Source organism: Lagopus leucura, unplaced genomic scaffold, assembly GCF_019238085.1.
Source record: "Lagopus leucura isolate 7727_CA_CO unplaced genomic scaffold, USGS_WTPT01 Super-Scaffold_73, whole genome shotgun sequence".
NCBI lineage: Eukaryota > Metazoa > Chordata > Aves > Galliformes > Phasianidae > Lagopus > Lagopus leucura.
Genome location: NW_024962252.1, coordinates 35168248 through 35195128, shown reverse-complemented (window position 1 = coordinate 35195128; position 26881 = coordinate 35168248). Strand labels below are relative to the sequence as shown.

Sequence of the window (26881 nt, the reverse complement as noted above, 5' to 3'; positions counted from 1 at the left end):
GAGAAGAGGCAGGCACATATTGCCAGTAGCAGTTATGCGAGTTGATAACCATGATTCCCCCAACATATATCAAAGTCCAAAACTTGGAAAGATTAACCCAATCAATAAGAAATCAAAGATTGTTGAAATACTCCTTAGAAAGAAGTTTTTTTGTTATGCATAACTCAGGGAAAAATAACGTGAATAAACCTTTCAAAGGGTAAATAAATAAGACTTTTCTTTGCATATGAGATAGTCACAATTTCTAATCCTATTGCCAACTACCGATGATTGCCTTCTATTAACAGAAGAAACAAAACCGCCTAATTTTCTGGAACAACTAATCTCATTGCACAGACACACTGACACACACGCTATTCTCTTTGTTTTGTGTTATTAGTTTAGCACAACAAAAAGGTAGAGGCATCAATTTTCAACACTAGCAAATCTGAAGCTGAATTTGAACCGTTCAGCTATTTCAATTTTCTATATTGGTCAGAAGATATCCATTAATCATCGAGAAATCAAAGCGTTCTGGTTAAACTTTGATGTAAAGGCTGTTGCAACATTAATTGCAGACAAAGAAATAAGAGCAGTCTGTGGTTTGCTATTGTTTTCAGAGCCGTCTGAAGTAAATTAAATGTCTAGCATTTAAGCTGTCCAATGGCTAGAAGAGTAAAACTCCAAGAAACTTGTAGGCTAAAGAAAGCCATTCAGGACCAGACTGCTGCCATTTACATGATTTTTATTTTACTTTCAACTATTCATTGTAAAAGATATAGTGCCAGGAGACTCAAAACCTGTAAGATTATAAATGAATGGAGATCAAAGACAAGAAATTGTTTAGCTCATTCCCATATTTCACAGAGACCCTTCACAACTCCTTCCTCCTTAACCATTCCCCTGGTCTGTTACTGAGCAAATCCAGCTCCATCTACTTCATCAATATTGCCAGCCTTGGCTTGCTATTTCTCCAGCTCTGCTATAGCCACCTTTGTTCTTATACACGTATGTGAAATCAGTCCCTTCACCCTTTTTCTACAGTGTTTCAGTAAGATATCAAACAGAAGCAAGCAGTAACCTAGTAGATAGGCTAATTTCTACTCTTTACCCACAGATTCAGCATTTGAAGAGCAAGAAATAATTCATACTGCATTAACTGGCTGAACTATAGGACAGAGTGCTAGGTGTCCTGCATGGTCTTTTCTCACTGCTTGTAAGCAAACATCATAGTTTAATACTACTTCTTCAGTCTATTAGTTTATACAGTGCCTAGACTCACATGAAAATTCACCTAGATCTTGACCACAATACAAAAGCATTGATATTTTTTTCAGTCTAATGACGTGACATTCAACAACACTGAGTGCCAGGTCCTGAATTTGGGTCATAACATCCTGATTCAGCAACACAAGCTCAGGGAAGAGTGAAAAGTCTGCTGGAAAGCTGCTCAGCAGAGAAGGATCTGGGGGTGCTGGCCAACAGTGGGCTGAACGCAAGCAGTGTGCCCAGATGGCCAAGAAGGCCAGCAGCATGCTGAAATCACGCTGTCAGCAGGACTAGCGACTGCCCCTTGAAAGCATACACTGCACCTCAAATGCATGGTACAGTTTCAGGTTCTCCACTGTGACAAGGATATTGAGTTGCTCAAGCACGTGCAGAGAACAGCAACAAGGCCAGTGAAAGGACTAGAAAACAAGAATTATTAACAGCAATGGAAGAAATCTCCTTCAGGGGTCTGTCTTGGAACCGGTACTCTATATATGCCGGTCTATAACAACCTAGAGAGTGAGAGTGCACTTTTAGCAAGTTTGCAGATGACATCAAGCTGAGTGATGCAGATGATACTACAGAAGGAAGGGACACCATCCAGAAGGACCTGGGTAGGCTTGAAAAGTGGCCCCGTGTGACCCTAATGAGGTTTAACAAGGCCAGATACAAGGTGCTGCACCTTGGTCACAGTTCTGATTTGAATTCAGACTGGGAAAACTCACTGAAAGTAGCTCTGTGGAGGACATGGGGTTTTTGGTGGATGAAAAGTTGACACAAGCCAACAGCGAGCACCAGCAGCCCTGAAGGCAAACTATATCCAGGGCTGCATCAAAAGAGGGCTGGCCAGTTTCATTTCAGATCAGAAAGAAGATTCCATGCTGGAATCACCTGAGTCTCCACAGGACTGTAAAACAGGTGCTGTGTTCCCACCTCAGCGTCAGCTCCTTACACATCAGCTGTTAACTTAGTATGGCAGTCTTTCAAAAGGGAGCAAACCGATTCAGTTCTGATCTCTTTGCACTCCCTGAAGATCTCCCTATCAACTTTTTGGATGACAACTTGGAAAATCTATGCTTCTCATATGACACAGTCTTCAATGTTATGCCCCCCTCAGCCAAGAGTCCGAGTTAGTTTTCTCCTCTTCAAACTCTTCTCTTCCCTCTCATCCTTGATCTACCTCAAGTCCATCTTTGTTTGCATGTCCCTATTCTTTCCTAATCTCTTCCCTATTCATTGACCTTGCAGTATCATCTTGTCCAAGTCACCCAGCTTGAAGGACCCTTCTGAGCTCCACTGGTTCTCCTCTGACAAGCTCCATATAATCAGAAGAAGTAACTGCAAATTCCCATTCTGTTCTGCTGCTTCTGGATAGAGGACCTCATTCTTTTTGCCTAAATAAAACTACCTTTCCTCATGTAAACATGCCCTTAAAACCATGTGCTTTTTTCAGGACGTAGCATATGTCTTATTGCCTGTTTGAGAAGAACTCCAGCACATTGTAGGCACACTCACAGAGGTGAGGGACTCACAGAGCAATAACTGCAATGTGACTGCACCACTACAGAGATGACTACCTCTGTGACACATTCCTCTTACATAATGAACTGCTGAGCTTCTTGACAAAATAAGATATTGAAGTAAATGCACATTTATAAATGATTCATATTTAAGCAGGTTTGATCTTTAAGTGTCAAGGACAGAAACATGAAGCCACAGCTAATAAAAGAAACAGCTGCTGCAATTTGGAATTATATTACTGTATTACTGTATTAAAGGGCTCCAGAACTTTTATTTCTTTGGAAGAGCTTCAGATTTGCCAACAGAAGTAAATCAAAGGCAATGTTTTGGGAATACCTCACTTAGCAGCTAGGCTATAGTTAGGTTTGTCCAGCTTTCAATTCCCTGGCAGTTTACTTAAGATGGCACTTCTTTCTCCATCGTCTGAAATCACTACTACAATCGTCCTTTTGGTTTATATATTATGTGCCTTCAGTACCTTTCCTACATGATGCTGGAGTCCAACACACGAAAAGAAGCAAGGAAATGCAACTTTTTCTGAAATAAAATGGATTTGGGGCTTCATTTTTACCAGTGCAATACAGCAGATTGTATGCATCTTTTCTGAAGGACTGTTTGCCCTGCTGCAAGCAGTTCTGTTCTCAGTTGGCTGATAGTTACATAGAGCAACACATGAGAAAAAAAGCAGCACAATCTGTAGGTCAGGTCAACATCAAATTGGAAAGAAATTTCTACAGCCAGGGAAACCTTTTAAAATATTATCCTCTTCCTTATTCCTTTCAAAGCACAGGTTGAAGAACTTACTGAATTGGCCCCTGAAAATGCATACACATTTTTTATTATTTCTTTCTACTTGAAAGAAGTATATTAATTTAGTAGTAAGGAAATAAACAGCAAGAAATTTGAATTAATGAAGAAAACACCAGTTCTGTTAGCAAGATTTTTAGAAATTGAAATGATGCTTTGTATTTACTGAAGCTAACATCTATTCCATATCATAATCTCTCAATTTATGCAAAATTCCCAAATGTGCAACTCTTCAATTCTTTCTTGCTTCCAAATTCCTTGAGTGAATCATTACTACAGGACTAGAAAAGCAGTTGGTATGTTTTGTGAAGTTTTCATTTCTTTTCTTCTGAATTAACAATATTATGCATCTGTGCAAAATGAGCTCTCATGAGCTGATCATAAGAAGTGTTTTCCAAGGGAGAGACCCTGTCTTATTGAAAGAAACAGTACTGCTTTGATTTTCTTTTTTAAGTTATTCAAAGTTTTGAAGTTGTTCAAAACAGACACAGAATGTAAAACAAAAACATTTGTTTCTGCCATTAGTTATATAAATTAACTTATTCTGTCTCAAAATCTCCTCAAAAGTAAAGCACATGCCTGTCCAACTAACAAAAACAAGCAAGTGCTACGGGAAGAATTAAGCCCCTAAAAGGTGAACAGGCTATGGAATATAATCATAAGCTCCTCCAACTGCAATAGGATCTCAGCAGCTGATTGTAACAGCAGCAAATTAAACTGGGGCAGCTGAAAAGGTTACCCTCTTTCTTCTATAGGTTGTAGCTCCAGAGCTTCATTCTCTAAGCAGCTTTTTTCAGCACAGCATATTGAAAAAGTTTAGATGTCCATGATACTCTGCAGCAATTTGCTCCTCCAGACCCAAAGGGAAGATTCCAGTTTGATCATCAGATGTAAGAGAACACCATAGCACAGGCTTAAATATATGCTGTTGTTTTACTGTAAATGGGAGACAGCTCATCACTTGATGAAAGGTGGCAAGATACTCTGAAAACACAAGGCTCAAGAAGACATCCAATTAAAGAAAAATATTCTGCATTCTGAAAACAGCGTATATACTTAAGCAACCCATCTGCTGTGCAGGGATAGCTTTACGCTACATGAAGCTGTATAAAATTGACACCAGCCTACTCACTTCATCTGTTCCTTGTACTTCCTCAGAATTTTATCTACTTACTTTAACAACAGATTCGTATTTATTACAAACATTATAGAAAATTTGAGGCCTATTTCTTCTCAACTGTGAACACATACAAGCAGATACCACAGACAACTTTATTCAGTCTCTACTCCGTTCGTACTGCAAGCTCCTAATGAAGAAAATCAGCCTTAGACACCACTTGGTGAAAATCAGTCAAACCTGCCATCAGGTTTCCAGCTCTTTCCTCAGCACAGAAATGTGCATTCACTTGAAACACATGAGTAGCCCCACCAGAAGGTACGTATGATTGAAAGGAAGTATGTATTTTGCTGTGTTTTGTTGATTCCTGCGCCTAACTGCAAAGCCCAATTCCTGCCTTCACCTGAGCAATTAGGCTGAAGCACAGCATGGCCATGGGAGTTTACGAGTAGCACGGGATCTAAAAAACACAGCCCTTACTTTCAAGCTGCCTTCTGGTGAATTTGATAGTTAAAAACATGTGAAACAAAAAGCAGCCTTTTCAATGAATGAGGAAATGCCTGCATTGCCACTACAGCACTGTGCCTGGGTACCCCAAAATTACTAACTGATCTTCGTCTGGAGGCACAGCAGCTTGTTAGGGACCAAATCAAGCTTTGTAGCCTGTATCTCGTGGGCACTTGGCTTTGTAAATTAAATAATGTTCTCTAAAACTGAAATTTGGAATGTGATTTCCTAAGAGTCTTCTGAAAAACACAAACGTTTATTCTAATAACGCATGTATTATTCTGCACAACTGTAACATTCCTCTGCCTGGCCCAGCATTTCAATAATTGATCTTTTGGCTCTGCATCCTGGCTTGCAACTGCTTGAGAAACGGAAGTAGGCAGGAAGAGAAAGTCATCATCTTTTGAGGAAGCAACTCCCACTGTTGCATGCTAGACCTAGGAGTAGAAGCCAGGCGAGCCAAAGCTTGTTTTCTTCTGGAAGGTAAGGGTTTCCAGCTTGTGCTCTCGCTCTGGGTACTTGTTCTTCCATAGATCCTGCAGCTAGCACTTCCAGAAGACTGAAGTTCACATATAACACCCCAGTCTGAAGATAAAATCATGCCAAACAATGTACTGTCCACAGATGCTGGCTGCTATACACTCTGGTTAGTGGCAGTTGTTTTGTATTTATGATCTTAAGCCACCTTCCTTTCATCTTTTGCTGAAGAAAATACCCAGTTTTGGATATATGATTCCATTCTCATCACTCTGGACATGCTGAGTCCTGGAAGCATGCCTGTGTATTTGGTATGCAGCCAGTCTGTGGCTGCTCAGCTCACTTAAACACAGATGGATGATTTAGAGATTTTAACAAGGGCTGTCTAATGAATATATGCAGTAACACTTCTCAGAGGCTTGTAACTTAGACTTGGATGGCTCTGCACAAAGACGAGGGAAGATTAACCCCCTGCCCTGGAGATACATCTCCAAGCCAGCTTTCAAGCCTCCATTCCAAAACACCAAGTGACAGCTATTTTTAAGTTTCCTATTTTTAACTCTCTTAATTAAGCCCTCTGGTTTTACCCCACTCCTGTAAGAAAAACCAGGACTGTTGTTACACCTTCCAAAAAGTGGTTAGCCTGCACACAGAAGAAAGTACAGAATACCCAAGTATGTTTTTCCCTAGTGATTACTGTCCAGCAAAGATTGAAGTGTTTGGAAGTATGTGCAGTAGTGCAAAGTTCTCAGGTTTTGTTCTGTTTTGTTTTTTTAATGTTTTTTGTTTGATTTAAAGCAGCATTGTGCTGCTGAATTACTCCTGTAATTTGTATTACTTTGGCAGCTTATTATGGCATAGCTAGAAAGAATGAAAATAAGATCATTTAAGAAAGGATATCTGAGTTTGGTTTATCACCTATTATCTAAGGAAGTGTGAATTCTTAACTATATAAGTTTCTGTACAAATAATTTCAAATTTTGCTTAAGGAAATAAATTGCGTCCAGCTCTTCTCAGGCACTTAAAGCACCATCTATCCTTCCTGTGCAGATTAGGTGATGGCATTGAAGAGATGCCTAAATGCAAGAGATGGAAAGCAAAACCTTCTTATTTCCTACAGTCTCTTTTTAAGTACTTGCTTCTGTTGGAAACTGTGTGCTAAGCCACAGGAACCTCATCTCATGAGAGTTTTTATGAAAAAAAACCAAAGCCGTGGTGGTCTGCACAATCCCCACATGCGGTGTAATCCCTGGGATGCTCAGAAAAAGCAAACAGCGAACAGAACACACTACACTTGAAAAACAGCAAAAAGAAGAATGAAAACTGGAAAGAAACAAATTCTTACTATCTAAAACTAATTGAAAGACAGCCAGGGAAAAGGAGATATTCACATTTTAAACTCTGACATGCCATCCTCAGGTAACGTCCTTTTGCTAAGGCTGCATTTTTAAGAAATGTGCACAAAACTGCATGACTTCTCTGCCAGTTTCCCCTTTAGAAAAGGGAAGAAATATACACACTCTCTACCTAGGAGAGGAGCAGTAAAGTTCAGCCCTTTTGACAGTTAGATTCTGACAGCATTTTGTGTCGAAGGGAAAAGCTCTGAGGTTTTCATCCATCCTCCGTGCAGCTGCTCTCTCTCACTTCCTGATGCCCTTTGATGCTATGGCAGGCCTGAAGTGGGTACCCAGGGGACAGCTGCATTCTGGGGCTGCCAGAGGGGTAAGACAAGCAGGAGTGGAATTACCCCTTTCTGAAGGGTTCTCCCCAGCCTCCTTGTCCCCACCATTTTGTAAGTATGGCTTTTATGGTCTTCTTCCATTTCTTACTAGGTCCATGTTCTCCTTCACAGCTTGTACCAACCAGATTATTTAATATCCATCACAAAAACCAGCTCAGCTTGAGCCATCGAAAGCTTTTCTAGAAGAATTAGACACTTGAGGATGATTTAGCCAGTGAAGATGGAATTTGATATAATCTGAAATTTGAAATGACTGTATCTCATAACTTTTGTTTCCTACACCAGCTCTCCTAGTTCTAACTTCAGCCCAGACGCTCTCAACAGTACACCACAGTGCCATCACCTCTAAGAGCTGCTTGTGAAGAACATAAGCTCTTAAAGATGCAGTATGTGAAAAAGACTTGCAATTTTCTTATAACCTAACTTTGGATCATCTGCAGAATGCCTTCAGACTTCATTTTCTGACTCAGACACAAACTAATTTCAGTGACAGTTCATCAGGGAAGTATTTATTATTTGATACAGCCCTCTGCCTCAAATGGCTGTATTTCAGCTGGCAATTTAGAAATATTTGGAAATTATGCTTTCTGTCATATCTGAGAATTACTAAGAAATATCACTTCATACATCTTAGCACAAAAAACACTTCTTTTTTAGTTGTCTCTCATTAGCAGTTGTCTACACTGGAAAAGGTTTTGGAAGCACTACATCCGTGCTGCAGTGTTCCTTACAATTTAACCAATTGAGTTACAAATACACAGCTATCTCACCAGCCACACGCCTAGAACAAAATTCAGCATGTACAGTCCTTTCAGTGGCAATATTTAATTTTCTAGCAGACTTCAGCTCCCTTCTTCATGCTCCACTTGCAGGTTTGTTCTGTAAAAGCAAGTCGGTGGAATGTTTCACATCAAAATCAAAATCTCAGCACACTCCATTTGCTACAGGTTTAAATCCAAACCACTTACTGATGCAGTTCATTAGGGCTGCAAGGATGCAACTCAGCTACAAGTGTTGTGTTAGTGGAGGACAGCACAGGACTGAAATTTCATAAACTGGAATTAGGAGATGGAGCTATACCCTTACTTATTTCTTGTCCTTTCCCTCTTCAGTCACTGTTTCTATTTTGGTGCAAATACTTCAAAACCAAACAAGAGAAAAAAAAAATATTTGTCCCTCTCCCCCTCCAAAATGTTCCACTTGAATTAAGTGCCAATCCAATCAGGTAGAACTCAAACACTCTGCTGAAAAAATATCAAACTTTGAGTTTGAATCAGAAATATTTATAGATACTGGATAATATTTTCAGGTCTCAAAGATAGCCCTAGCGTCTAGTCCTGAGAGCATCACCCATGTTCGCTGTTAATACTGTGACAAAGACCTAGAAGTAACATTTATTTAAATACTTACATACTAAAGAATATTTTTCCAGGTATACATGTGGGAAAAAAACAAAAAAGAAGGAAAGACAAATAAAATTCAGAGTGATAAAATGGTCCTTCACACAGTTTTGTTCTAGGTTAATTGCAAACACCGAAGTGTTTTGGGGAAAAAGAAACAAAACAAAACAAAATTCTTTTTCCCCTATTCCAAACCTTCTCTTACGATGGCTGGCTAAGTTCCGATTTTATTTATTCTGCTCTGAATCAAGATTTCATGGACCTGTCTACAAGTTATGGAGCAGATGATTAAGACAAGAATTCAGAGTGATTTATCTTTTTTGCATCAGCTCCTGGTGGTCATTCTTAGAGAGCAGCACAAAGTACTTCTGACTCAGATCACTACTAATGCCAAGCAAAACATGTGGTCAGCAAATGATAAGGGCTCCTAGGAAAGGAACTGCATCCTGTTGTGCAGCCTGTTCAATCCCTGGGTGTCTTAGGTAGTCAAACGCCAAGAGCTGCCCCTTCACATTTATGCACCTGTAAGACTTAAATCCCAGCAGAGCATCATTCAGATGCCTCCACTCTATTCCAAATTACTCTTATGAAACAAACAAACAAACAAACAAAAAACAAACAAACAAAAAAAAACAGCATGTAACACACATAGATATTACAAAAGCTTAAAGTAAGGTCTGGGAACCTAAAGCCTGCCAGCTGCCTATGGCCACAGTTTCATTTCATGCAGACTACAAAAGACTTTCTCTTCCCCAAACTACTGCGTATTAGCATGCTGGCTAAGAAATGTGCCAAAGTAGCCTGTACAACTATGAGCTTTATATACAGACCTTTCCTTCACCTTGTTATAAACTTAACGTGGCCAACAGTAATGTTGAGGGGGAATTATTATCAAAGCAATGTCCCCACAGCAACAATATTCAGCAAATTACTGAGAGACCAAGTCTATTGGGGAAATACCACAAAAATCTACAAACCAGCAACATCTGGTCACCTCAGCACCACGGCTTTTTTCACCTCTCCCTTCATGTTTTGCTTGCTCTTCCCTTTGCCATTCTTTCCTTCTGCCCTGAATCCTGCCCCTATCACTAACAGCCATGGGATCGATTTAAACAGAAGTCTCAAAATCTGCAGTGAGGCTGGCCCCTCATGCTGTTATACCGGTAGTATGGAAAAGAGACAAACACCAGAACATGGAAATAACTTTCATAAACAGAGGCAGTTTTCACAGCAGAATGGAAATCTTATAAGAAATCTTCCACTATGCATACTGGAGATGCACTTTTCCATTGGCTAGCTGTTTAAACAAAATCATGTTCCTTCAAGAGAGACACTGTTCATCATCAAAAGATAACATCAGTACTACTTCAGGAAGTTCAAAGTTCAGGCTTTTTTTGAGTCTTACTCACTTGAAAGTAAGAATTTGAAGGTAGAGGTGGGCTTTTGCCTATGTTCACATATTCAAATTAACTCAGTGTAAATCTGAATTTTTCCTTCTTTATAGTATGGTGAACATCAACAATGTTTTCCAAGATATATCTGCCCAATTTTGACTATGCTTTAGATTTGAAAAAACGAAAAAAGTAGGATTCATCTTACTTATCTTTAGAGACTTGCAAAAGAAATATCAACAGTGTTGGAGCTAGGCTTGTTCTGAAGTCCATGACAACCACAAGGCAAGGCTCATCCCATATATTTCAGATGCTTTCCTAGGATGAGTTACATTCTAAAAGTATCACTTCCTCTGCATTGACTACCCTGTGCACTACAGAGATTTACATTTGTTCAAATCCCTCTCTCCTTAAATATATATTAATTTTCCTGGTCTATTTATGACCTGTCAATTTAGACTTTAAGGTTTCTGAAGCAATGATTGTCTTTCTTCATACAGAGATATTCAATAAACAGAAGAAAAGCACAATGACTGTAGCCTTTGTTTGTTGCCACATTACAATACATTAACAATGATAATAATGCTATGAATACTGGAAGCATACCTTAAAAAAAAAAAAAGAAAAAAAAAAAAGATTTGTCACAGCCACTGCATGCAACACAACACTGAGAGGTCAGAAACGGTGACCAACCAAATAGGAAGCTTTATCCTGCTTACAAAGTCCACCCTTGTTGTGGTTATGGACTCTGATCTGTTACAGCAACAATAAATTTTGTTCATGGTCCTCAGATTTCACAAAGGAAGTGATAGAGGGACAACTATCATATTGACTCCAGTCCTTAACTGAAAAAAAAAAAAAAAAAAGAGAATGAGAAAAAAAAAAAAGAAAATGAGAACAAGAAAAAATGAGAACAAAAAGAAGAGAATGAGAAGAAAAAAAGAAAAAAGAAAAAAGGAAAAGAAGAAGAAAGAGGAAGCCTTCTGAACAGAGGGTGAGGACAAGCAGTGTTCATCTGTATCCAGTAAATAGTTTCATCCCTATTTTCTAGAGGTTAGGCAATGCCTCCTTTCTGGGTGACCATAGTTTTCAAAAGGTATTCTTAGTTCCAGAATTTGCAATGGAGGAGAGCCATTTCTCTGTCATGCTGTAAATCATTTACTGCAGGGAAAACTTGGCTGTTGATGCTCTGAATGGGCTGCATATTCACAAGCTGTGCTTTTCCCTTAATCTCAGCAATGGCAACGTCATGAGGAAAAAGGAGATTCAGGTAAAACTGAGAGTCATGTAAAATAGAAGTGCTTTTGGGAGGAAAGGCTGTCCTTAGGAAATAAAGTGCAGGTAGCCTCATAGTGAAGAGAATTACAGAACTTTGTCATGCCATCAGATGCAGAGAGTAAAGTAAAACAGTAGAAGTCAGACTGCTGCACTTGCATAACTGCATCTCTGGATTAAACATAAACAGATTAAACATTAACCTGTAAAATATTATTACAAATACTACTTCAGACACTAACCTTTCTGACTTTCAGAAATGTTAGGTACCCTCTTCACTGAGTAATGTGAATTACTTAACCAAGTAATACACACCTCACCAATATTAGTTTCAACCCTTCTCTATAGAACTACTGATGCACAATTTAAAATGTCACTGCACACAGTCTCTTTAGCAGGCACAGTTCTCAACTAAACATGACATTACTTCACCTGTATTCGGATCAACCTGTCTTCACACTCCATCTGCAGTATTTTCAAAGCAGTATTACATTCATTTGCAGACTTCTTCTAGTTCAATAAAACCCTCTCAACAAAAACCAATAACGAGAGTGATTTATGTAGTTGTACAGGTACAGCTTAATAGCCTTAATCAAGTTACTATGCTACATATAAAAGCACATTTACACAGAAGAGCTTCCTTTCACAAATCAGTAAACACTGAAAATATCAAACTTCAAGAAAAACTTGCAAAAAAAGAGAAAAAAAGAAGGGTAAAATAACAAAGTAAGGTATTTACCTATCTCCCTTTGGTTTTCTTTTTTGTACTGTCTTCCCTTTGGGTCGTCTTTCACTTCCTAAACAGGGGCTCCCACCAGGGCCTGTTACCCGTATTGATTCAAGGCCTTTGGAAGATTTCTTATAAGTAAATTCCACTGGTTCTCCTTCTTTTAGGCTTCTAAATCCTTCCATGTAAAGCTTGCTCTGCAAATAGGAAAAACACTCTTGGTTAACACTGTCTTAAAAACAATATTTACATTCATAATCAACGGGACAAATTATTCTGTCTATTATTCTAAAATATATACAGGTTGAGTAACAGCTTCCTCTGCATGAGCTAGCAGACAATACTACAAATTTTAGTCCTGGATACACTGAAAACACTGTTCAACACTGAACAAGCAATGTGTTCTTCTTTTCAGCATGAACAAAATTGAAATATTTTCCTCATCTATGTTGAATACTATTGATCTAAGAAGGCAGAGAAGTGCTGCAACCTTAAAAATTCTAGGACAGCTGTAAGTGAAAAATCTTTTAAAATGAAATGGGAAGTACAGATCTGTATTTTCATTCACAGAAAAGGAAATCATTAACACAAGAACAAGTGAAATAAATACTAGCATGTAGTCTGATATTACATAGTAGCAACACGATCTTGGATCAACTGAAATCAACAGAAGCTCACCACTGATTTTAATGTAATGAAAATTTTAATATTGATTCCTATGAATTACATACAATAGTTAATTTGTAACCCAGGACCAAAGTGATGAATTTAACTCTTAAATAAAAACGACTGTCAAGTTAAGTTAGACGATTTATTTTTTGGGAAATAGACACTGCTTGTACTAACCATTTATTTTAGAAGATATACATTAAATGAGATCAATTGGGCTTACAGAATATTTTACAAAATCTCTGTCCATTTCCAAACGCATTCTTGTATTTTATATATAAGTGTTACAAAACACGTTTTATTCTTCTGCTCATGAACTCTTTACAGCAAAGAAAGCAATTTCTTGGTTGATACTTATCAGCTCTCTAACACTCACTTGGCTGTGTCATGCAATTAAAGAGGGAATCTTCACCACAGGGACAGTCCCACTCAATTACATGTTAAAGAGAGCCAAGTGACATTTGACTAAGTCATATCCACTGCCCTCATGTCCAACCAGAGAATGTGTTGACGTGATAGATACACATAATCATTAAGATTGGAAAAGATTTCTAAGATCATCTAGTCCAACTACCTACCTACCACCAAAATTTATTGGCTGTAGGATCGAGTACAGAGAGTGGTGGTCAATGGCTCAGTGTCTGTATGGAGACCAGCAATAAATGGTGTCCCATGGGGGGTCAGTGCTAGGACCGATACTCTTTAGCATCTTCATCAGTGACATCAACAGACAACAGACCAATATCTTCAGTGGATCTCGAGTAGACATCCAGAGAGAGAATCAGTTGTGCAAACACTGGCATTTGAGCCAGCTTAGGTACTGCAGGATATTCCCCACAAACTTTTAACTGCTGTTTCATACAGCAGTTGGTAATGGGTCACCTCTAATGGCTGTGCCACCACTGCCTGGCCCGTGCAGTGACTGGAACACTCTTACACACAAAATAGCACTATGCACTTCTGTTTTGGCATCTAAATCCTATGTCTGGCAGCTGCTTAGATGTTTTCCCCTGTAGGCTGACAACGTCATCTTCACAGACTTTTAACAGAGCACAAGAACAAAAGCCGAGTCCATACAGAAAAGAAGAAAGAGGTGTTCTTCTCCCAAGGATAACTGAAGACAGGACAAGAAGCAACAGGCTTGAAATGTGTTAAGGGAAATTTAATTTGATATAAGGATAAGTCACTCAGTACAAGAAGAATTAAACAGGGAAGCCTGAGAAGTGGTCAAGTTCCCCATGCTGGAAACAGCTAAGACTTGGCTTTACAGGGCACTGAATAACTTAACCCAAGGTCCTGCCTTCTACAAAAAGTTGGACTAGACTACCTCAAGAGGTCCTTTCCAACCACACTCTCTATGACTCAGATATGCTGGAGCTCACTCATACACAGTATAATGTAGAACAGCATTTCTGCAGCACTGCTAAACTAAATTAAAAATTAAAAGAAATATTCCCAATTATTTTGTAACAAAACCACGTCAAAGAACACACGCATCTTTGCTTGAAAGAGCTCAAGTACCTGACCAGCCAAGTCTACCCAGCAACAACTGTTCATAATGCACCAAGAAATTTCTAGCATTAGTCTGACAGAGAGATTCAGTTACTTGTTTTTTTCCAGCAGTGAAAAGTATCAATACAGTTCCACTGGTTAGAGAAAGGCTAATTTTTTGGCTATTTTTGTTTATCCATTGCACAGCTCTAGCACATGTGGCTCTTCCAAAGATGTTTTAAGCATGGTTAAGTGTTAAGACAAACACTTGACAGGGAAGACAGTAGTTCTACACCAATAAACCATCCAGCACTATTTCGGGCAAGCCCTCCATTCTGAAATGTCTGCACAGCAGTAAAGGAATCTGCCACAGTGAAGACACACCAAAATTCAGAACACGCCCAGAAGATGACATCACTGCTTGAAACAACAGATTTTGCATGTGCCATTAATCCATCTGTAGGCCCACCCATACCTCCTCAACAGCCATGAGGGAAATCTTGGTAAAAGGTAAGTATTTTGTCCCCAAATAAAGCATTTAACAGTTAACACAGTTAACTGTTTCAAAATCAGGCCATTATTACAAAACAGGCTTCTACTTATCACAAAGGGAACCTCAAGCAGATAAACACAAGCCTCAACTTTTCTCTAATACAGAATATGGCACAGATGTTACTGCTTTTTTGTTTAATTACAACTTAACGAACATACAGGTAAGTTCACAGCAAGACCTTTTCCCTTCCAAGTCTCAGTTTATAAAATAAACACCAAGAGGCTGATATCTGATATGCACGTAATGTTGCATCTTCTGCTTTACTTCAAAAGAAAGAAGTACTCACTTGAAGTACAACCTAAGACAGGACGTTACTAGTAGCCTAAAATGTCTCCATTTTTTGTCATTTCGCTTCTAACAACAGAATTTTTACTTCCAAATAAAGCATACCTAGAAGAGGTTTTTATAAAGTATCTTTACAAGCTGAAGTTATGGTACAATTATCATGCTTTCATAAACCATTAAGCATTTTCTGAATGCTTTTTTCCCCAAGCACTTCTTACAGCAGCAGAAATTAAAAAAAAAAAACAACACAGTCCAAATGACTTGCACAGCACCCTCCTTTAATGCACCTTAACAGCTTATCAATGCTACAGATAGATTCGGTGTACTTTGATTTACTACGGGAATGTGTACAACACTGTCAGTCTGCTCACAGATTCTCTGTGGGTGCAGTAACAACTGAAAAAATTGGCATTTGGAAACCAGAAAAGAATAAGGAAATAAAAAAGTTTAAAACCCTTAAGAGTCTTTCTCAACTCTGATGAAGAGCTGGACAAAAAATGCCTGTAAAGTCGATGATTTAACATGAAGAATCCTAACTCAGTATTTTCCTCACATTACTTAAACAAATAAAACTCCCACAATTAAAAGCAGCCAGAATTTCAAGTCAGTGAACCATTCCTATAACCCTGAATGGGGTTGTATGGGCACACTGCCAATGAAGAAAGAAAACTTAAAAGCACCATGCTTTTACCCCTTTCCCTCTTTCAACTGCTGCAGACTTTGCTGTTATTTTTACCAGAAGTCAATACAGTGGCTTCAGACAGTTTGGTATTTGTCTTTTTTCTTTTTTTTTTTTTGACAGTGCCATTTAAGATTTTTTTTTCTTTTCTTTTTTTTTTTTTTTAAAAAAAAAGACTTCCAATTATTTCTTAATATTTTAGCTCACAGTGTAACATCTTATGCATCTCCTTACAAGCAGCAGCTTCGCCCAAAAAGCTGTGGACTTTGGGACAGTAATAACTACAAAAAAAAAAAAAAAAAAATTGAGTGAAAAACCCACGATCACAGGTTCCTGAAAAGCATTGCTTAGTGTGAAACAAATCCCAAAATAAAACAAATATAAACTGTATTAGCAAGACCATCCCAGAGAAAAATAGCATTTCTTTGACAGTGTCAGGGAGTGCTTGCAACACTCCCCCAGCTTCACAAAAGAGAGGAAGTTTGGAATTCAGGCTGGTTCCAGGGGTCTGATCTCTCATATTCAGTGTGCATTGCTTTTTATTAATATGTCCAGGGAGTCAAGAGAACAGGTTCCCAGCATGTGCCTCCTCAGCACTTCTCTGCCGTTTCTAGCTGGGGCTGTAAACAACTGCTGGGGCAGGCATTAAATTCTTGGGGGGAGGGAGTTATTTGGTGGCAATTCTGCTTAGATCATTTATTTTCTGTATCTCTCATTTCTGCCTCTTTTTATCTAGTGATTGATTGATTGCTCCGTACAATGACCAGATGCCACCAGTATGCTGGGTTTCACAAAGTAAGAAAATGGTTTTCCCTCTGAAATTATCCACAATTAAATCCAGATACGAGGGATAGCATCCTGAAGCCCAGCCAGGCTAAAGGACAGCTGCAAGTGTCCACCAAACTTCATTTTAGGATGTTCGTAAAGATAATATTTTTTTGCAGACCAAATGCTAAAACAAACAAAAAAATCCACTGTGTTAAACAATAGCCTCTCAAAGAGCAGCAAGTCGCTCTGCATTTATTCTGAACCCGAAGGCCGTCCATCCATGCAACAATCTAACCTCTTGCCACTCTTCCCTCCCCGCTCCCTGCTCCTGCTGACCTTAAAGGTCTTTTCCTGCTCCTAGAGGCTTATCTTGCACCAAATCTGGCACTTCTCAGTCCTCCCCATAAGCCAATTTAACCCACTAATCTGACAGGAAACAAACTCAGTTAAAGAAAAAAAAAAAAGGAAAAAAAAGAAAAAGGTGAGGGGGAGGAGTAAGAGGAAAAGGAAATGGGGATAGATTTCTGTTTTTCCAGTGAGCTAAATCTGTTCACAGAATGGTTCAATGAGCTCCAGGGTGCACACAGTGGACACTGCAGCTACTGAAATTAGGATGTGCAACTTAGTATTTAATGTTAAAAGAAAACCAAAAACATCAAACAACTGAAAACCCAAAACCAACCACCACAAAACAAACAAAAACAACCCACATTACTAGCTACAGTACCTCATTTGCAGTTTGATTACAAAAAATATTTCTAACTTTACTTGAAAAATAAAGCTATTAAGATTTTCTGGCATTTCTCAAAGACTTGCACTTCAGGTGTCAGTCAGTGAAAAGCCACCTATGCAACACACAGATGACAGTTACTAGGCAGGGGAAGCAATTTCATGCAACTTTAGAATAGAGAACGAACTGGTACTGAGGCAGGTACAGCAGTGCAGCTGGCACACCACAGTTTCACATCCTTATTTACTTGGAATTTGTTTCTGTCTTGCATTTCTTTCTTAGCTTCTCTGCTCTTCCTTCCTTTCACTTTACCTTTTCACTACCAACAGCCCTGCTAGGAAACACTCAATCCTCTGTTAGAAAGATGTAATTTCTCAACATTCTCTTTGTTTTTATTACTTGGTATTCAAGTTGAACCTCTTCTCCATTTAAGCCTCCAGTGGGTCAGTTTACCCAAGTCCACAGACTGGTTCTCCTCATTCAACAAAATTAAGCCTTAAAAAAAAATAAGCTATTGACTTTTTATCTCCTGATTTAAACCAAAGTAACCAAGTCCATGCCTTGTCTATGTTTTTTAAAACAATCAATTTTCTATAATGTCATAAATTCTTTGCAAATAACATGACTTCTATTCTGAATTACAGTTCTGGGAAGAAAACTAGAGGATATAATGTCCAGAAATATCTCATCATTGTAACAATATAATTATAATCTGTGCTTAAATAACAGCCTGGCCTAATACAGTCAAATTTTAATGATAATATTCCAACTAGTATTTCTTGTAATATTATTACTATGTTCTCTGTATATAAATCCTTAGACAGACATCTACAGCAGGTCAGTCATGTTTATTTCCCAATGTGATCTGATCAAACATACTCCACTGCATTGTTTATTTCTTTACACAGCACCACTTCATTCACAAAACTTTGCTAATTTTCTGCATAATTTTCAGTATTTGCATTCAGGCCACAAATGCTACTGGACTGTGTTTCTGCTGCCTCTATATCTGGTTACACATTCAGCACCAGCTGTTCTAGTTTTGTATAGTCACAAAAAGAATCTAGATAATAAACATCTCATTTGCTTCTCCTTAATCTCACCCTGCTTTCTAACCATTGTAAGTACAATTTTCTGTCGCAGCATAGCACCCATGTAACTAGTCTTCTAATACTAGTTATTGCCTTTCCTTTACTCAGAGCATTCATGTTACAATGCATACCATCCTCTTTCACCCAATTTTCCTTCTCTGTCACCATGAAAATGATGCTGGTCTCTTTTCTCACTTCTTAGTTTACTTGTTTTTTCACCAGTCATGCCAGCAACAAGGTAACAGTTTTAGGACACAGTTCAGATGGTTCAGAGAGACAGTTCCTCTTCCCCAACCTCAGCCTCACACTACCGACCCAGAAAGAAAACCATTCATCTATTCTTGGTTGAGTAAGGCCTTTTGCTGTGCTTCAGATGAATCAAGTCTCCATAGAACCAAAAACCCACCAGCACACCTCAGCAGAAGCTGCTGTGTGAGAGCGTAGCTGTGGCAGGCAAGGAGAGACCGCCCCACACTGCACACTATTTCTTTCGATTGCATCTCACCACTATGTCACTTACATTACCTCTGTGATACCCTGAAACCACACCAATAATTCTAGGGGGCTTTAATACCCTCCAAAGTCTACCACTGAGGAGTACCTTTTTTCCTCATTGTCTCTCAATGATTGAATGCATCTCACTGCCCTCACTGCTGCCTGGCCATATCATCTTATGGAACTGCATGAGTCCTCCCAGGACAGGGTTGCTCCCTTTGGTTCTTTGCCACTAACTGCCACACTGACCTGGCTGCTGTCACCTCACAGAGCAGAAGCTGCCTTTTTCTGTTACAGGTACCCTCATCTGCTGCAAGGCAGTTTAGCAGAGACTCAAGAGGGTCTTTCTACAACAATTAGGAACAAATGAATATTATTGCTCAGACAGATTATCCTCTTAATTTTCATTAGAAGGAGGCTCTGGGCAGAGTATTTTTTAAGCCTCTTTTCTGTTAGAAACCCAAACCACCCAGGCAGAGGTCAAGACAAGCAGTTATTGCAGCTTTTTTCACATTACCAGAAGAATGGCCGTGCCACAATAAGTCCTGGGCCTTTTCTTTCAGAGTAGGGGACTGCATCAAGACTCTTTGAAACACCAAAAAAACCCCAAAAACAAAGAAAAACCATGTGGAACACCAGAAAATCCATGAGTATCACTAAGTCTGGTTCTCTCATTTCTTCTACGGGGGATACAAATGGACCAAAATCTGCCTGGTGAACCTAACAGAGCTTTCTCCCTTTTGTCACTTCTCCCAGGAGTTTAATGGTGAGAGACAGCACACAATATGGCTATGATTCACTCTTGTTAAAAATACACCAAATACAGTGTGAACAAAGTCGTCCCCTAAAAGATCTAGAAATCAGCCAATTTCAACACAGAGTCCCATAAGCATAGATGGAACTGCAAGAGCACAGGAAGGTGCAATTTACAACCCACATACTTTGCTGCATTTTCCACGCGCTGAGAATTTGCTTCTGTAGAAAGCACTAAGTCAATGGTACAGTTATTTCACCTAAAAACTAAACCACAACTTCCTTCAGATTTACTACACTCTTCGGTGTCATTAACCATATTTTCAGAAGCAGCTGCAGCACACTCATTTTCCCTGCCTGCCCTACTCTGTCTACAGCCTTCGTTCCTGTGCTTCTCTACTCATTTCCTAGCATGGCAATGACAATCCCTATGCCATATATAAAGCCATATAAAGCACTTCCTTGCCACCTCCTATCATCTCAAGAGACTACGTATAATTTAAAAAAAAAAAAAAAATCAGGCCCAGACTGTGCTGTGCTAATTCAAGTGTAACAGGATCTCCTTACATGCACCTTTCCCTTTTCCTGCACAGAAGTGCCTTGGAAAAGAGCCATATTTTCACACTGCAAACCCTTAACTTCAATCTCTGTGAAGCTGTCCTTAACCTTTAAATTGCATTTCAACTAAGGTTGAAAAATAACACCAGGAAAAAGCAAAGAGGTTTAAATGCCTTTCTGTGTCCTAACTTTATGTGAGAAGACTGTGTTTCACAATTGGCAATTACAGTAGCCACAGACTGACACATGAAAGCAGGCGTTTGTTACAAATGACTTAACGTGTTAGTACAGAGACAGTTCAGCTCACCACGTTCTCACACAACATACCAAACTTCATCATTTGTCTCCTTCTTTCTGAAGCGTGGTGTAACAGCTAACTACCAACTACCAAGGAAAAGCAGCTTGTGGGTAGACAGTACAGGGGCGATGCTGGCAGGTTAAACTGGTTACAAGCCAAACATACCATGGACAGAATGGATCTTATTTGGGAACAGTATGTTGGGTAGGATTGGAGAAGTGGGAAAGGATGGAGCTGAACAAGATGCATGTGGCTGGATCCTGCTGGATCTCAAGACCTTGAAGTGGTCAAGAGGCAGAGCATAAGGCAATGGAAGGACTGGGCCCTATCATAAGATAAGAGGTGAAGCTTACAAGGAGTGAGCTGGGGCAACAGCCTGGCTGGAGATTCAAGCTCAAACCCATCCCTGGATCGTCAACAGCCAACTGTTACAGAGGTTACTGGTTCTCAAAGCTAATGAACAAATTTGTCTCTCTTCCTAGGCTGTGAAAGCACAGGTGCAGCTAAGGCCCTAGAAGCAGAAGTCCATCTCTGCTACCACCTCCTTTTTTCCTTTGTCTTCCCTTACCCTGGCTGGTCCCACCTATCTGCGGACTGGAGCCCAAAGAACCAACCAGTCATATCCTGTCCGTAGGAGGAGGAAAGGAGTGACCAAATTTCCAAAGATTAATTGGTCATTTACATATCCTCACACTACCACCATCAGGCCCTAAACTGAACAGTACAGCCTGAGAGACTTATGAAACCAAGCTTGTGGATCCTCACCTCAGAAAATCCATATCCTCAACAAGGAGGATGCTTTCTGAAAGCCACCATCAGTTGCATTAGTGTAAAGCCCTTCCATGCTTGAACAACCTCTTCTAATTCTTCAGAAAGAAAAAAGCTGCCTGAAAGATATTGTGAAAAAGGGTGCGAGAAAGTAAGCAAGCACGTATGATACTTCAGCCAACTGAGAGTCACTATGCCCTAAGCAATCGAGAGATAAAAATCCATTATCTTGTAAAAAGGAACCTCTCTCAACTTGTTCTCGAGTTTTTGGGCAAATGTTTTTCTTCCTTTTATAGTACAGACGTCCTCAACACCTGCTGAGGACTCACACTGCACTGCACAAGGTCCTGCACAAATCATACGGGCATGGCTTATCACCAGCAAATACATGGATTGCTAAATCATTTGGAACTCCGAATCTACTTTTGCTATTTCTTTTTTAAATTCAATTAAAATGTCAATACTCAAGTGAAACAAAAGTAAAATACTGCTTAGAATATTTATTTACCAAAAGTCAAACTCACCACCAAAACCTAATGCATGCAGAAATGACGAAACGTGGGGCAAGAAAGTAATTGCTCATAAAGCAGAGAGGTAATAAAAAAAGTCAGAAGTATCTGAAGGACCTAATCAATACCTGCATAAAACAACAGTTGTCTTTGAAGAAGAACGAGCATCTGGTTATTTTATACTTCAAACCTTCAACACTTTCTTTGCAGAAGAGAGAGTGGAAGATCATCTAAGCACATCATACTTAAAGAACTAGGGAGAAATGAAAACCAGTAATAAATGTCTAACGGTCTGGACCTAACAGGAAATGAGGGGGTGATTTCAAGTTAAATTACTTTTAGAAATACATAGCAATGCAAGGAGATAATGTTGATGATTGGAAAATTAACTTGAACTTATTACTCTGGCGCATATTTACAACTTCACTGTGAGATAGTTATCCAAATAGTTGCATTTTAAAAGCTAATGGAAGTTGCTGGTTCTTGGAGGAAGACATTTTGTTACCAAAGCACAACCAGTTTGATTTTCATTTGTTTCTTAACAAAGAACTCTTCCCAGGTTTCAATGAAGCACCTCTGAATTTGCCGCCATACAAATGGGAAAACAGCATTTAAGGTAAAACCTGTCCAAAGCAAATGGAAGAAATTAAAGAGTCCTTTATTGGAGAAGATAAGATTTTTACTGCCAAGGATAAACCTTATTACCAGAGGTACTGTGGTACTCAGGAACACCTAAAATTTTTGACTTTTAAAATAATATCACTACCAAACTGTATTTTGTGAGGAAGTAATTGTGAAATAGGAGTGTCTGCATATGCCGCGTTAATCAACTAACAGTAATGCGTGCTTCTGCTCAGATTACATAATGCAAGACTGCTTAAATACTACTTTAGACTCCAATACTGAATCTGTCAATTTACACCCCAGTTGTACCAAGCTAAGCCAATGAACATAAATGCTTCACAAAGCCTCCTGAAAGTGGGTCAGACCAGCAGCAGTACAATGATCTGAAGGAATTCCTTAAGGCCAACTCCTCTTGCAATCTGTCAGTACAACTCTCATACATACTTACAGGGAAGAGGAGACCCAGAATCATTAGCCTCTAACTCTGAATCTGTTTGCTTTTGTGAGTTTGCTATGCTATGAAATGTAGGCAAGTGACTAGTTCTGATGTAATTACAAGGCAAATATTCCACAACAGAAATTCTTCCACACACAAACATATGGTCTACTTCCATTATTTGATAATATCTTTTCAATGTCATGACCTGAGCCGCAGACCCTCCTCTTCTTCTTTATTTAGAGCCTGGTGTTTTGTAGGGCCCCAACACCATGTGCAATATACTCAGTTTTCTACAATCATCAGTGCAGATTCTACTCCACTAACAACATGAAAACATCTTCTGTCCTAACCATCCCTTTTCAGACCAAGATATCACAAGGCAGGGACACTGACTTTGCAGTACCTCCCCTCCATCAACAGCTCAGAACCTCCCAAAAAACTAACTTACAATAAAGGGACAAAGAAAAAAATAATAATACAGTTTCTATCGGTACTACTCCTTTATGAGTCCAATCAAAGTTGCCTGCTCCCTGACTGGTTTTAGTACTAGAAGCAAACAAATTCCAAGCTCCCTTTTTCATTGGACTGTTTGAAAGCTTCAAAGGCTAAAACCAGAGAGACATCAGATAGTAACTATCATGCAAGAAACGTAGCTGAATTGTGGATGAAAACAATAAATTCAATGTATTATTTCTTTATTTGGACTTTTCAGTGACAGCCATGTAAGATTGCAGAATCACAGAATGGTTTGGACTGGAAGGGACCTTAAAGATCATTAAGTTACGATCTCCTGCCATGGGCAGGGCTACAAACCACGAGATCAGGTTGCCCAGGGCCCCATCCAACCTGGCCTTCAACACCTCTAGGGATGGGATGTACACAGCTTTCTCTGGGCAGTCTGCACCAGTGCACATGAGTAAAGAATTTCTTCTTAACATCCAACTTCAATCTTCCCTTTTTTAGTTTAAAACCATTCCCGTTTTTACTATCACTGTCAGACCATGAAGATAAAATCATGTGTGGTTCAAAGCACAATGTGTGATGCTGGGAGATGATCACATAATTCGATAAACATGAATTAAACTGTGATAAATAAAATGGGGTTGGAGTTTCAACTGCAACTTCAATCTCAGAGCCTTCTACAGTTTTTCTTTTTGACTATACAAACTCAGCTTTCCCTTATCACAATTCATATGCACTTGTATATACATGCAATTTAAAGCTAGCTCTAGATCTCTTGTACACATTATGCTATTGGAGAGCAGATACATTGCAGTATTAAACCACAAGGGCATTTTTCATCCAGGCACTACCTACCTACACTGAATGCACATGCCCAGCACCTTCAATATTTTCAGGGCAAGGGGCCTCTCTGCTGTATACTAATGTCTTCAGACACATGTACAATTATTTTAATAAATTAATTTTAATAAATAAATTAATTAAATAAATAAAATAGTTAAAGGCTTAAAATGCCCCCTCACCAGCAATTTCCAAAGACAGCCTACCTAGGGAAGAAGCTAACAGAACCAGGAGAAGGAAGGCTGTTGAGCAATTACTTAAACTGTGATTACACGAACTCTAGCAATACATTCATCTGAACAGGTAAGCATCCATTTATGCAGTTTCTGATTTTCAGTTCTAGCAACAAATAGCTGTGGAGATGCAATGAAGTAAAACCCAGGAAAAAAAAAAAAAGCTATGTATGGGAATGATTCAGCTTTTGCTAAGTGAGGTTTCAGGAGACAGTAGATGAAACTGCTACATGAAATAACCTGAAGACCTCCAGTAGGAACATGCTAAATGCTTAAGAGTCAACACACACAGAGGATCTGTTATCACTGTCATAAGCACATTCAAAAATACCACAACACTTCCCAAAATTATTTTTAACAGCCTTGAGTAGTAGCAAGTAGACGGTTACGGACTCAAGTGACAGTCCCACCGGCAAAAAACAACGACAACTGTTATTGTTGCCCTTCAGTTAAACCCCTGAAAGCACTACAAAGCCAAATTAGTGAAGATAAATGTAAGTGCTTGTGATGAGAACAGAGCAGCCACAGTTTTTATCTCCGCACTCACTTGAAGTGACATTTTGCTCACTCAGTCAAAGATTATAGAATCACAGAATCATAGGGTTGGAAAGGACCTATAAGACCATCTAGTCCAACCATCCTCCCATCACCACTGCTACCACAAGCTACTGAACCACATCTCGCAGCTCCTCATCCAGACGCCTCTTGAACGCTGCCAGGGACGGCGACTCCACCACCTCCCTGGGCAGCCATTCCAGTGCCTGACCACCCCCTGAGAGAAAAAGTTCTTCCTTATGTCTAATCTAAACCTCTTCTGGTACAACTTGTGGCCATTTCCTCAGGTCCTGTTTGTTGCCTGGGAAAGACTGTCTCCACACGACTCAGAAGATTGCCATGGATATGAAAGGGGAAGATTGGGATCTATCAGCTGTCATCTAGGCTGCATACAACAAAACAGAGAAAATACAGATGTGGATTGCACATTCTCCTCTTGCCAAGAGATGAGGCCTGAGAGCCCTGCTTGCACACTGATGCACAGAGATGAGCCGGGGAGCAGACAGATCTGCTTTAGCCAGAAGGGAACATAAACAACAGAGAATCTTGCTTTCTCTTAGAATACATGTGCAGGATTAAAGGCATAGATGAGCAGATGAGAATGTCACTGACTAAATGACAAATAAGGTATTGATACCCAAGCTAGCTCAAGATCTCCTCTGGAAAAAAAAAAGTTCCACCCATTTTGGATAACAAAATACATCTCTAATCATACAAACACCACCTAAGAAAATACTCTGTGGTAGAGTCTTTGCATTTTTGTTCACAAATGTAACCCGGTAAATCTATTTGGCATTCTGAACAATCAAAAAATACACTATTAATGGCTGTACCCCTAAAGAACTGCACTAATCCCAGAAGCCAGTCACAGCAATGCAGCTTGGAGAAGACAACCACACTTCCACACCTCCACTTTTAGCGTCAGTGAACACCATGACTACAGAGGTGCACACATGAGACTACAGGAGCTGCTCACCATGCACAAACAGCTGGCTGTTGTGCAGCACTACAACTGGATGGTGGCCTCACGGTGGCTCTTAAGAAAAAAATCAACAAAACAGCTTCTCTCCTTATAGTTACATAGTACTTCTGTATCCCCCAGATCACTTAGAAATGACCATTAAGTCGTGGGAATAATCGTTAAGAAAAAAAGGAAAACATAAGCTCACATTCATGGCTGGTCACTTGTGAAATTTTTGCAGCTCATATACCTTGCGGGACTTCTTATGGCTGGCTTTGTTTTATGGACACAGGAATATTTCATCCAAGAAACACCTTCAGATTAATCAGGTGCACAAATGACTGTTCTGTAGACCGGTAAGATATTTTTGAGGTAACAAATTTTAAGACAAGTTAATAAGAAAATAAGAAAGTTAGGATTTTTAAAGTTAACACAAATTAGCTTGATTAACTACTCAGATTTTCTTTCCATAGGATCAAGTCCCTGAAGCTAACAATGAGAAACTTGAAAGAGTTTTCTGAGAAGAGCTCCTGGCAGACAGGACACCAAAATGCACAAAGAGGCACCGTAGCCACAGACACAGGGCTGCAGGATGCATGACTCTCCACACCCCATGCTTCCCTCTCCTCTAAGTCACTGAAACTAGAACAGCTGAATAAGCAAGAATGAATATGACTAAAGCATTCATGTTTTCAGTTCAAGTGTGGATTTAGAAGAGTTGAACAATAAACTACCAAATAGATACCGATGCACTGCCAAGTAGTGTTATTTTCAGCCTTAATTAACATAATCTAAACTGACTGAAAAGCTTGCCTAGACAGTAAAAATGAGGACTGATTTGTGCTGTTAGAACTGCACCGCAGTATTTATTAAGGTCTGTCCTTAGTCAAAAATCTCCAGATATCTTGT

At 39.3% G+C, this 26881-nt stretch overlaps 1 protein-coding gene across 1 annotated transcript in view; it reads right to left on the bottom strand.

Annotated features, from left to right (window-relative positions):
• LIN28B (lin-28 homolog B) overlaps nt 1–26881 on the bottom strand; it is a 76324-nt gene that overhangs the window by 24877 nt on the left and 24566 nt on the right. Inside the window, exon 3 of the mRNA XM_042891503.1 lies at nt 12224–12408. Within this exon, the coding sequence (XP_042747437.1) occupies nt 12224–12408 (185 nt within the window). The remainder of the gene's footprint in view (nt 1–12223; nt 12409–26881) is intronic.